Source organism: Aptenodytes patagonicus, chromosome 1 (assembly GCF_965638725.1).
Source record: "Aptenodytes patagonicus chromosome 1, bAptPat1.pri.cur, whole genome shotgun sequence".
Classification (NCBI taxonomy): Eukaryota; Metazoa; Chordata; class Aves; order Sphenisciformes; family Spheniscidae; genus Aptenodytes; species Aptenodytes patagonicus.
Genome location: NC_134949.1, coordinates 202,319,035 through 202,332,170, shown reverse-complemented (window position 1 = coordinate 202,332,170; position 13,136 = coordinate 202,319,035). Strand labels below are relative to the sequence as shown.

At 36.7% G+C, this 13,136-nt stretch overlaps 1 protein-coding gene across 3 annotated transcripts in view; it reads left to right on the top strand.

Annotated features, from left to right (window-relative positions):
- PDS5B (PDS5 cohesin associated factor B) overlaps nucleotides 1–13,136 on the top strand; it is a 124,747-nt gene that overhangs the window by 75,863 nt on the left and 35,748 nt on the right. For all 3 annotated transcript variants that reach the window (XM_076364272.1, XM_076364273.1, XM_076364271.1), the window contains exons 18-23: nucleotides 1,849–1,954; nucleotides 3,901–4,061; nucleotides 4,676–4,799; nucleotides 5,603–5,761; nucleotides 6,567–6,635; nucleotides 10,461–10,597. In XM_076364272.1, coding sequence (XP_076220387.1) covers nucleotides 1,849–1,954; nucleotides 3,901–4,061; nucleotides 4,676–4,799; nucleotides 5,603–5,761; nucleotides 6,567–6,635; nucleotides 10,461–10,597 — 756 coding nt within the window. The remainder of the gene's footprint in view (nucleotides 1–1,848; nucleotides 1,955–3,900; nucleotides 4,062–4,675; nucleotides 4,800–5,602; nucleotides 5,762–6,566; nucleotides 6,636–10,460; nucleotides 10,598–13,136) is intronic.

Below are 13,136 nucleotides of genomic sequence, written 5' to 3'. Positions count from 1 at the left end.
GCTGTAGACCACAGGGTTGGAAATCGGGGTTTCTAATTTAATCTTTAAGCACAAGCAGTAATGCATTGGGCGGATGCGGTTTAAGGCCTGGTGACCTGCAGTATTTTCTTCTGTTTCCCTTTGCTTAGGGGTTTTTGTCTCCTCATTCAGAATGTAGCCACACAAACAGTTGATTTGTCATTCAGCACAGCTGGGACAACCTGTCAGTAAAAATGGATCTGTTGCTGATGGGGGATGTTTGGTGTTTGAGTGACTGACTTACTATAAAAGAATTTTCTGTCCATGGCTATTCAAAAACTTATTAAAGCTTTCCACCCAGAATATTAGCTCATAGTGACATAAACGGTAATTTAACTGAGGAAGTGAAGATTGTGGTGATGAGGCATCAAAACTTTAAGGAAGAGTAAGCCAGTGAAGTTATGTGAGAGGAAGTAATTTTTGAAATGGTTATTTAACAGCTGTATTTGAGATAATGTGGTACCTTATTAGAGACAACTAGTTCTAAATACTGGTAAATTCTTATCTGTGAATTCCAACTATGGTAATTCATTTTTAAGTACTTGAGCTTTTCACTTTCTTCTTGTCACATATACAATGTAATGGAGCCATTGAGATTTCACTTAAAAATCTGTTTCAGAAACATTATTTTTAACTTGACTTTTCTTTTGATCGTGGATGAAGTACAATGTGTAGCTAGATTTTTACTTTAGATTTGAAAAAATACATTTTTTTCAAATTCACAGAAGCAATATAAAATGTATATTTAAACTAAGTCACATGTGGCACTAAGTTGTAATACTTGTTTCACAGTCTACCTAGTGACTGACTGCCATACAGTATACAAGCAAAAAAAAGTAGTAAAAAGCATGTATTTTTAGTTTTGCCACAGGATTGGTCTTCTCCCATCTTTGTAAATTTTCACTAAACTTCTGCTTAATTTTTGAGACTGTCAGACTGTTTGGTTTTTTTAACAGATGGTAATTTTTGTCCAGTTGGGACAGAAAAAAAGAAACTGGAAGTCTGACTAGGAGGTCTCTCCCCTGATTTGCTACCAGGGTTGTTGTTTTGTGTTTTTTGGTTTTGGTTTGGTGTTTGTTTTGGTGGTGTTTTTTTGAGTTTGTTTTTTTTGGGGGGGGGTGGGGGTGGGGATTGGTTGGTTTTGGTTTTGGGGTTTTTTGTTTGGGTGTTGTTGTGGTTTTTTTTTCACTATAAACATTGTTTACAGCATGTACTGAAGGAATATTACGAATATTATTCAGCCCTTGGTAGGGAAGCTGCCTGCACCATTTGCTAATAGGACCATTTGGGTAATCACCATTTCCCTTCCTAGGGTACAGTGTAAGGAAAAAAACAAGCATTACTGTCAAGGTGAAATATACAGGAGATAAGTCTTTTAAACTTTTCATCAACTCTTAGAACAGCTGTTTGATGGTTATTTTTTTCTCTTGCTTATAGACTAAACATTATAAACGGTTATTTTCCATCAATTACTAAGAATCCATAGCAGCTAGTAACCTCAGCATAATTCTTACCTGAATTTGTTGCTTGTAATGCTCAAATTGTTTTCTTATTTTGGTCATCCTTCTGGAGCGATGTGTATATAATAGCAGTTAATTCATGATGGAAAAACATTTTTGAACTTAATGCTTCATAAGCTTTGATTTAGATGGGAGATGAGGGCAACCAGATTATGTATGTAGTTGACTTATGTTTGTTTTATAACAAGCTTATGTTTTATTTGTTTTAAATAAGTTTTTTTTAATAAGCTTGTATCTTAAACTTATGAAGACAGTCATACAAGGTGGAATTGCAGTAAATATAAGGCCATGTTTTTGTTTTCCTCTTCAGTGCCCTTATCAAGCAAGTAAACAAGTCTATAGATGGAACAGCTGATGATGAAGATGAGGGTGTACCTACTGACCAGGCAATCAGAGCAGGTCTTGAATTGCTTAAGGCAAGTATGCTCCTGGTGGTCAGTGAGCATATGAAACTTTCTGAAGCAACTTTGTTAAAATAAATTTTTAATTAGCACCCAGTATCTTTAGTCATAAGTATATGGTGGCTATCTGGAAGAATACTGGTTTGGTTTTTGTTCTCTATGCTCATCTTATGTGGCACGTAAGTAAGGTTCTTATAAATCATTTAGAAGTTTTTCTGGAATTCAAAAGTAGTTGCGTGTGTGACATCAGCAGCTGAGCTTTGATTTATTAGAGTGTGAATTCAGCCATTTGTGAATATAGTTATGCTACTTCTGGAACTATACTTATATATCAGTACAATACTGTGGTTCCCCCGAGTTCCTCATAAATTGGGGTCTTACCTATTTCAACTATGTGTAATCTTTGAGACTCAGTTAACATAGCAAACCCCATCAAGATGCATTTCTGGGGACATTGTACAAAATTTCTTACTCTGTTCTCCCTTTTTTCCAGGAGGAAAAGGGCTGATCACTGTGTTATTTACAAGTACTGTTAAAAGTGTGAAATTTTTAAAATGCAGCTGCATAGGGCTTTTTGTTTCACGTAGTGCTTTTAGCCTAAAGTCTTTGACAGAGACTATGTAGTGTCAGCTTTGCATGTACTTGCACAGAAAGGTACTTGTGCCATAGTACCACCTCAGTTACATGATAGCGTTGGGAGTAGTCCAACTGTGGGTTGACTTCAGAGGCCTCAAAAGCTAAAGAACTCACATGCAGAAGTTTTCAGAATATCTTAGATCAACTAAGGGCCTAGTAGATTCATCTGAGAGCATGTGATTCTTTAGCCAGATGTGCACGTTTAGATAAAAGTGCAAAAAAACAGTAGCACAAAGATGAATCGGAGTAAGAATGAATCATGTCATGAAGGACTATATATTTGAAAGAAGGCTCCCAGGTCAGTATTTACATGTTCATATGAACTAGCATGACACATTTAAGAAAGAGGAGTAAGATTGTCCTGAAGAAAGTGGGCTGTACATCACAAGAAGAATCTAGAAAGGAGTCTAGAATCTATAGGAGTATAGAATCTATAGGAGTCTAGAAAAGGGAATGCCATACAATGAAGCGGGGAGGGAAGGTATCTTGGCAAAAGTAGAAAACTGCATGTGAAGAAGTTCCTAGATTTTTAGGATAGTTTCTTTGCCGTGGGTCAGAATATTATATGGAAAGAGGCTGATAATCAACAGCCACTTAAAAATGAAGAGAAGGCAAACTTTCAGAAAGGATCAAATGAGGAATTTTTTAACATGGGAGGACTGTCATACTTGAAGACAGAGTCCCTGAATCTGAAGGAGAGGTACAGGATCTGGTAAGCTGCTGTGGAAAGCTTGAGGGACTAGAGGCCCTATGGGGTATGTCTATATTACTGTTTTAGAGTTAGGAACTTCACTTCAGAGCGTAACCAGTTGTTCCACTTAGCAAACAAGCATAAAGTCTGGGAGCACACAAGCTGGATTCCTTTTAGAGAAACAAAATTATGAGATGGGCTTCAGAAGCACATGTTGTGTTGCAGTGGCTAAAGGGGGCTCAATCAGTCTAGAAATACTCTGAAGTAAAACCCCTTAAATGTCAATATTGATTCCTTAGTGTCAGTTGTGTTTCTCTTAAGACCTGCTCTGCTGTAACCCAGTACTTGCTAATGTAGATGTAGCCACTGAGAAGTACACGTTCACAATAACAGGAGAAGAAATTGAGACTGGAAAAATAAGTTAAAACTGATGAGATTGTGTGTAAGGACAGAGACATTTAGGAGGTACTTAAAAAAAAAAAGTCAGAAAAAAGAGAAATGTGGATCATGTGACAAAACCAGGTAGTGTATTATAAATATTCTAGTATGACAATGGAAAATGACTCTTCATGGAATGTTCTATATAAGTGGACCTTTAAAAAATATTAACATGGCTTTCATCTTATTTTGGCAGGTACTTTCATTTACGCACCCTATCTCATTTCATTCAGCTGAAACTTTCGAATCTCTCCTGGCTTGCTTGAAAATGGATGATGAAAAAGTGGCAGAAGCTGCATTACAAATTTTCAAAAATACAGGAAGTAAAATTGAAGAAGACTTTCCTCATATACGATCGTAAGTTGTGTATCTTACTCTGAGTAATGTTCTTCACTATATGGGGTTTTGGAAGTTCTCATTCTTCCTTTTACATGCTATAGCATTATCCTGCATTCTTTTGGAAGAAAGTATTACTTCAGGTAAAACAGGAGAGAGATTTGAATGACTTCAAAGTGCAGTGCTTTTTGAACAATGGCAGTGAAATAAATATACCTGAAGTAGTGACAGCTGATATGTCCCTGATACTACTATAATGTTTATCATTGCCCTTCAGAATTACTCATGTTTTTTCCTAAATTAAATATATGGCAATGTAAAAAATTCCTTGCAATTCAGTGGAGATGTGTAGACAAGAATATTTCCAAAAGATCATTTGGTAACTTGTGCAGATAAAATGTTTGTTTTGCCACTTGCTATTTTATCAACAAAAAACACGTTTGTTTGGTTTTTTTACTTGAAAGCCATGTAAATAACCCTTTTTTCTTTCTTTGAAGAAACTGCCAAAACCAGGATAATTAACACTTTTGCAGAGGTGTTGTGTTCTATATATGTATATCTTTACTTTTTTGCTAGCTTTATATTTTGGTAGATTTTCAATTTGTAAAAAGGTACTTATTTCTTTTTTTTTTAAGTGCTTTGCTTCCAGTGTTGCATCATAAAGCTAAAAAGGGACCCCCTCGTCAAGCCAAGTATGCTATTCATTGCATCCATGCAATATTTTCCAGCAAAGAAACGCAGTTTGCACAGATATTTGAGGTAAAATTAGAATATTTAAGTTACTTTTTATTAATCTTTTATATTGCATATGTAAACTAAGGTATGTAGTGGCAATTTATATGGCAAGTTGTATCAAATTTAGAAAAGGTATTTTTGCCCTTTCCCTTTGTTTTCATACAGTTTGGCCTGAAAAATGGTAGCAGAGGGTGTTTTTTAGTATCCCATGGTCCACCGTGTTTAGGGTTATATTTTAACAGACAAGAGAGTAAAAGTGTTGGACTGTCTGCTAGAACCATGAACTATTCATGGAAAGAGGAACCGTACACCACACCTCACCCCTGTTGGGACTGGCCCAAAGTATTTAAATGGTTACAGAAATTATGGAAAACTGAATTATGGTAGAGACTATTTAAATAGATTTTATAGTTATAACTGCAAATGTACTTTTTAATTAGTGCCCATCAGCCTTTTATCTTGAAGCCTGAATCGTAGTCCATTGCTGAAATTGCCATCTTGAGATGTAGCGTGCCCACTTCTTCAACAAGAAAATATGCTTTTTAATCTATTGTTTCCCAAATGGTCCTGCTTCAGCTGCCACTTTTTGAGCTACCCAGATGTGATGAACATTTTGTCTTTCTGCTTGATTTTTTTTCTTTTGATTTGTAGGAGACTTGTAGGGTTAGTGAATGTGTTTTTCAATCTAAATAGTCAGTAGTTCTTTTAAAATTGTATTTCTGAAAGAGAAATAGACATGGACAACTTGGTACAGAGCTCTTGCCCCCCTCCCCCCAATAAGACACAGATTATATCAGTAATACCTGAATTTGTTGCCTTTATTCTAGCCACTGCATAAAAGCCTGGATCCAAGCAATTTTGAGCATCTCATTACACCGTTGGTTACTATTGGCCATATAGCCATGCTAGCACCTGATCAATTTGCTGCCCCTTTGAAATCTTTGGTTGCCACTTTTATTGTTAAAGACTTGCTAATGAATGATAGGGTAAGTATTTTTAAAACCTTGTGTTAAGATTCTGCTTCTCCTGTAGTATGATAATCAGCAAGTGCTTGTGAAAATTTTTGGGTTGTTGGTTGTTCTTTTTGTATAGGGTTGTCTTTGGATTTCCATGTATACTGTTTGACTCAATTGAAAACACACAGTACAGGAAAGGAGATAGTACTAATTTGGTAGTCCTTACAAAAGCAACAAGCTGTATAGCACAGCATTTGATCACTCGTGACTTGCCTTTTGTTAAAAATGGGAAAATTTTTATTGACTTCACTCACTTAGTCTCTTGTCTTGAGCAAGCAAGTTGTGATTTTTTTTTTTTTAGGAAGTTTAAAGCATTTAAAACTAAAATACATGGTTTAAATGGAAGACTGTGAAATTTTAATTTTTCTAATACTTCTGTATTGATAGTGATTATAAAGTGAAAAAAATAACTTGTACATTGTCAGCCATTGTTTTAGGAAAGTTTTACTGTCTAAAAACTATGTGCTTGAGGTTCCAATCTACTGGATATGGAACCTGGAAACTATTTTCAAAGCAGTGGCTATTATACTCTAAAGCAATAGTTTTCAGGTAACACACACACACACCCCACTACTGTTAAATTTGCTGATACTTGAATAGTGAGGTAAGAACAGTATCTCACTTCTGTAATGGGTACTTCTATAAAAAACAGAAGGCATAATCCTAACCAGTGAGTGCTGCTGTATTGTCTTCAGAAGCAGACAGGAAAGAGGAGATTACAGCAGGTTTCACTGAAGAGTAACAGTAGTATAACAAAATGTAACATTTGGTTTAGCTTCCAGGAAAAAAGACAACAAAACTTTGGGTCCCAGATGAAGAAGTGTCTCCTGAAACGCTTGTTAAAGTAAGTAGCACTTACCCTATCTTCCTGTGATTGTGTGTATAATATTTAAGAAAGTTAAATATCTGGATTCCTAAAGCTGTGAACTGCTTTTCTCTGTTTCCTTGTCACCTTTCTAGAAGTAAAAAAGAAGTATCTATTTTAAAACTGAGAAACTTATCAGAATACACATTTTTGGATTGCCAGAAGAAAAGAATTTGCTTTTGGGAGCATCTATCTTTTTACTTTTGTAAATAAATTTATATATACACTTTATTGAATTTTTGTTATAGCTTATTATAGGCTTAGGTTTGGTGTGCAACACTTAAGTAGTCAAGGTATTATCACAGTTAAAGTAAAATTATTTTTTCCCTCCTGTTTAAAATAGGAGTTAAATTCCATACAGACTTTAAACAAAGTCTTCCCTTATTCTTTTGAAATTTTAGGACATTCCAAGAAATTTTCAGTGCTGTTTTAGAATAAAAAAAAAATTGTTCTTGAATTTGTCAGTTTCCTCAAATGAATAAATGTTACATTGCTTTTCTCTGTGTACAATGTGTATTAGAGAAAAACCGAGATTACCAAAAAAATCACTTTAAAATGGTGGGAGTTTTGTTGGTGGTTTTTTACTTTAAAATGTCATCTCAAGCTTGCTCTTTTTTTTGGAATAAGTTTATTATTACAATTTCTGGGCTTGGTAAAAGGTATTCTCACTCAATTTTTTGTTCAATCAGAAATAGACTTTCACTGTGGAAAATACATCTTATGTCTGTATTTGTTTTTAAATGCCCTTTCTTCAGAACAGGGATAGATTATGCTTTCACATTTTCTTTCAGAATTAGAAAGTTGCATGTACTTTGTAGCATGCTGTTTCTAAGTTAATTATAGCAGTCATTTAATTTCCAATGTCTTTTGAATAAAGTTGTTCTGATGGTTTTAAGAAGTTCTTTGCCTTCTCTCTTGAAGTTGTTAAACTCTTTGTAGCATAATACCTCCTTCTCTGCTGGTTTAGTAAGTACTTTGGTTTCCAGCTTGGTACATTGACTACAGCAAGGGTATCTTTTGTATTTGTGCAATTCCATAGTTACACAGTACACTCCAAAAACTGTTAAAAGAATGTATGTTTGTTTTGATTTCATGAACTGCTAGTTTAAAACAGACATGATTTCACTTCAATGATTATACATGTAACTTGAAATAGTAAATATTAACTATTTTTCTTTTTTTTTTTTATGATTCGTGAAGCTGTAATATCTTTCTGAAGTGCATTTTGGCATTGATAAAACTTATCAATTGGCTTATAGAAAATCTTAAGGCAACTTAGAGTTGAAGCCAAGCCTGAAAGCTGTAAGAACCATTTATTGGCAAGTGAAAACAGGTTATTGTGAAAATTGATCTGCAAACTTAATTAGCATTTATTACCACTGAGAAGCCTATATTTAATGAACACTGCAGGCCACACCATTACTTTATAAACAAATCTCTCTGACAGTGTATTTTTCTTTACTCTGGTTTTAAAAGCCTTTTTTAAAAGGCTCCCTTTGTAACATAACTGTATAATATATCTAATGGGAATCTTTAAAACTAGTAAGTTTAAGTATGAAAGGGGGACGGACTGATGAAGACAAAATTATAGTTTCATCCAGCCTAACAGATGTAGACTGATATAGGCTAGCCTTAGTTTTGGATGCTAAACCTTAAATGAAGTGATAGAGATATGTCATGTTATATTCACTATCTCAAAGAAATTATCATGTCTTATCACTTTTGCTTGCACTTCAGATACACGTAGTTCATGTTGTACTGCTAAGTCTAGTACAGAGAAGTCATTTGTGGCCTTTGATATGGTTCTGACCCACATAGTATTTTGACTTTCTTGGTAATTTCATGTTGTATATAATTTTTAATCTCAGAGGAGAATTGTAGGCTCATGGGACACAAATTCAAACAGGTTCAAACTGGATATAAGGAAAAAAACTGAGAACAGTCAGATCAATGGAACAGGTTGCAAGAGGTTGCAGGTTGCCAAGAGAGCCTGTGCAATATCCATTCTTGGAGGCTTTCAATACCACAATGGCTAAAACTGAGACCAACGTGGTCTGACTTCATAGCTGACCTTCCTTTGAGCAGGATATTGGACTGGAGACCTCCTGACTTTACTTCCAACTAGAATTATCCTTTGATAGTTATCCTATTTTGCTGCAAAGAAAAAAATGAAAACATGAGGGCAGTGCAAACTTGTCACGTTTGTTTAAGTCTTCAGGTAGCCAGAAACAGTGACTGGGGGAATTCTCATGCCCTGTACTAATTTCATGGGAATAGTTAATTCTGAAGGGTTGCTGGAATGTCATTACAACATCTCACAACATCATTAACACCAGCAAAGAAACAGGGAACTTAGTGGGGTGAGAGGAAAATTCTGAAGGGCTTTGGGATTATGACATGGAAGGAAGACTAGGGTAGATTTGGACAGTAAAATTGGGGGGAGGGAGTTGTGGAGGGGGAAGAGAGAAGCAAAGATTAGAATTGAAATTGCTCAGGAGCTGATATGGGGGCACAAGATAGCATGTGGCTTTTCCCTGGCTGAATACATCATTTACTTGAAGACCAAGTAGAGCTAGCATGTTTCTGTCCTCCCAACAAATGGGAGGCACTAATGGTACAGGTACTGGTTATGACTTGGATCTGAAGGGACCATTGTGATCAGTTTGTTACATGGCATAGATCATCTGTATGATGAACTTCATTCAGTGATATTGTGAATATTTATATAAAAGTTATTAGAACTGCCTTTTCCATTAAGGAGAAAATTTGATATTACCGTGTACAAAAAGTGCTAGCTTCCTTTCCAATGTACCTTAATTTTTTCAAAGCTTTTGGGTTTTGTGTTTTGAACTTCAGAGTTTTTGGTGTTTTGGGGTTTTTGTTTTGTTGTTTTTTTTTCCCCCAAGGATGTCTACTTGATTCAGATGAGCATTTTCATTTTGCTATAAGAGGATACTCTTCTTTCTGGTTTTTTTATTGTCCCTGCTTGAATATAAAAGAAAAATGAAAGGACAAAGGGATTCAAATACTAAACCAAACTTAATCTCCAAATTCATGCTTTATTTTCACTAAAGAAACGTGTGAAATTCAGTGTTTCATGATAGCTGCTGGATTCTGCATACTTCCAGAAGCTTGCCTCAAAACACTTGATGTTTCCATTGGCAAAAGACAAGTTATCCTAAGTAACAGGCTTTGAGGCTTTTGTTTAAATAGCCATGAAAGAAATATTCTTTTCCAGGATGAGTTATCTTAATACAGGTTGATACTCTAACAGTCAAAATGTCTATGGAGTGTTTTTTAATTTACATGTCTTAAATAAATTTAAACTCATACTACATATATAAATAAAGAATTTTTAGGGATTGTTTAAGCCCAGGAATTATAGGAATATAGGAAGATGAAAATGTGTTCTGCTTTTTGATCCAGTAACATTTTCTTTATAAATTGTTTTGCCTATTCCACAGTGTTTAGTAGATGTAAGGTCAATTAAGATAGTGTTTTCACAGGACAAAATATGTGATTGCTTAGTGGAAGAAACCGTTCAAACTTTAACTAAATGTATGATTTTTATTTGCTGTAATAAATGCTTGAGACTTTCAGTGAAAAGTTGCTGTCTAGTGAGAGTACGTCTAGTTATCTTTAAGTATTTAAATGATGTTTTGCAGCCTTGACAGGCTTATGTTCAGAGCAGTAAAAAGCACTTGGGAAAATACTGTGTGATTAAATTAAGATAAGGATTACTTAAAAAATGAGGCTTATGGTGTGATTTGACTTCTGCATATACTTTTTTTTTTTTTCCCCCAGATTCAGGCCATCAAGATGATGGTTCGATGGTTGCTAGGAATGAAGAACAACCACAGTAAGTCAGGAACTTCTACTCTGAGGTTGCTAACAACAATACTACACAGTGATGGAGATTTAACAGAGCAGGGGAAAATTAGGTATGTAACAGACGGTAACATTTTGATGTCTGTGATGTGGTGGGAAGAGTTCGGGAGAGTTTTAGTCAAAGTAGTACCTAAACTATTCTGTTAGACTGCTTAACAATTTATACATCTTATTTTGTAAGAACTAAGGTAAGCTTGGCTGGATTCCTTCATAAGTTTGCCGAGTCTGTTTTTTTAAACGCTGTAGATATAGCTGTATTTTAATGGTTTTATCTTCTTTGTTTTATCTCTTTCTTCAAAGAGCCGTTACTCTCATTGCAAGAATAAACTGTGTAACTTCCTCTTCCCTACTGAAAATTGGTTTGAATTTAACCACACAATTGTAATTCAAACACACAACCAATTGTTGTGTATGCCAAAGGCCAATAGGCAGGCTTTCTATTAAAAAATAATAGCATGTTGCAGTAAACCAGGTGGGAATAGCTAGTACGTAAGACATTTCTGCCTGAAGGCAGACTTTAATCCCTTGAGGCCTCAAAAGTGAAAGGAAGAGGGAAATGTGTAAAGAGGATTAAGTCTCAATAAATAACTTACCTTTTAGGTGAATGTTAGACAACTTACTTGTTTTTCCTAGGTATCTTCTTAATCCTCTGCAGTAGGGGAAGTGACAAGTTGTCAGGCACTATTGCTTGCCAAACATTGAAAATTTATGTCTGCAAAAGCCATTAAGGGCATGGGTGGATTGTGCCAGTAGGAGTTAAAAGGTTTTAATTTTGGGGTAGAGTTTAATGTTATACAGTGATTATGCAGATAGAACCTATGTTGTGTGTGCAAAATTGCAAACCTGAGAATTGTCTAGTATGTTATCTTTGTAGCAACTGTGTAGTCTTTCTTAAAGTTCCTTGTAAATAATTGTTTCATAGTTTTAAATTCTTTAATATGACTATTCATGGCAGATACTAGGGAGTTAAGTGGCAAGAAGTTAGCTTTTCAGCACAGCTGCTTGGAGCATATTGTTGGCTTTGTTTGAATAGATCAGTTCTGTAGGTCTTGTGTGTTTTCATGCTTGGAGTGATGATTCCTTACTATGTATGTTTTATAAATTTAATTTCCCCACTCTTTTTGTACTCAAAACTATAAATAATAATAGAAACTGTATATAATGATGTGGTCAGTTCTCCATTATTAAAGTTAATGGAGGGCTGGGGATACTTTTAAGGGAGGGAGAAAGCTGCAATGACATGTGAGGTTGCTCTGTGTTAAAGGCAATCCTTCAACCCCACAGCTTGGAGCTCTGTCTGGGGATGGATGATGAGCCAACCAAGAGTTGATGGATTAGGATTAAAGAGCAGAGTGGTATGGGTGGCATTGTAGTGGGTGTCTGCTGTGGGCCCCCTGACCAGGAAGAGGAACTGGATGAGGCCTTCTATAAACAGCTAGAAACAACTTCATGTTCACAGGCCTTGGCCCTCATGGGGGACTTCAACCACTCTGATACCTGCTGGAGGAGCAACACAGCAGCATATAAACAATCCAGGTGCTTCCTGGTGACCATCAATGACAACTTCCTGACACAAGGGATAGAGGAGCCAATGAGGAGAGGTGCTCTACTGGACCTCATACTCACCAACAAGGAGGGACTTGTTGGGCGTATGAAGGTTGAAGGCAGCCTTGGCTGTAATGACCATGAGATGGTGGAGTTCAGAATCCTGAGGGCAGCAAGGAGGGCAAAAAGCAAGATCGTGGTGCTGGACTTCATGAGAATGGACTTGGGCTTCTTCAAGGATCTGCTTAGTAGAGTCCCATTGGATAAGACCCTGGAGGGAAGAGGGGCCCAAGAAAGCTAGTTAGTTAGTATTCAAGCACCATCTTCTCTAAGCTCAAGAGTGGTCAAAGCAAAAGGTCAGGCAAATATTTCAGCAGACCTGCGTGGATGAGCAAGGAGCTCCTGGCAAAACTCAAAAGGAGGGATCGAGACTAGCCCTACAGAGAAGAACTTGGGGGTACTGGTGGATGAAAAGCTGGACATGACCCAGCAATGTGCACTTGCAGCCCAGAAGGCCAATCGTATCCTGGGCTGCATCAAAAGACGCGTGGCCAGCAGGTCGAGGGAGGTGATTCTGCCCCTCTACTCTGCTCTGGTGAGACCCCCACCTGGAGTACTGTGTCCAGCTCTGGAGCCCTCAGCACAGGAAAGACACGGACATGTTGGAGTGGGTCCAGAGGACGGCCACGAAAATGATCAGGGGGATGGAACCCCTCTCCTATGAAGAAAGGCTGAGAGAGTTGGGGTTGTTCAGCCTAGAGAGGAGAAAGCTTCGGGGAGACCTTTTTGGAGCCTCTCAGTACTTAAAGGGGGCTTATAAAAAAGATGGTGGCAAACTTTTTAGCAGGGCCTGTTGCGACAGGACAAGGGGGAATGGCTTTAAACTGAAGGAGGGTAGATTCAGACTAAACACACGGAAAAAATTTTTTACGCTGAGGGTGGTGAACCACTGGCACAGGTTGTCCAGAGAGGTGGTGGATGCCCCATCCCTGGCAACATTCAAGGTCAGGTTGGATGGGACTCTGAGCAACCTGATCTAGTTGAAGA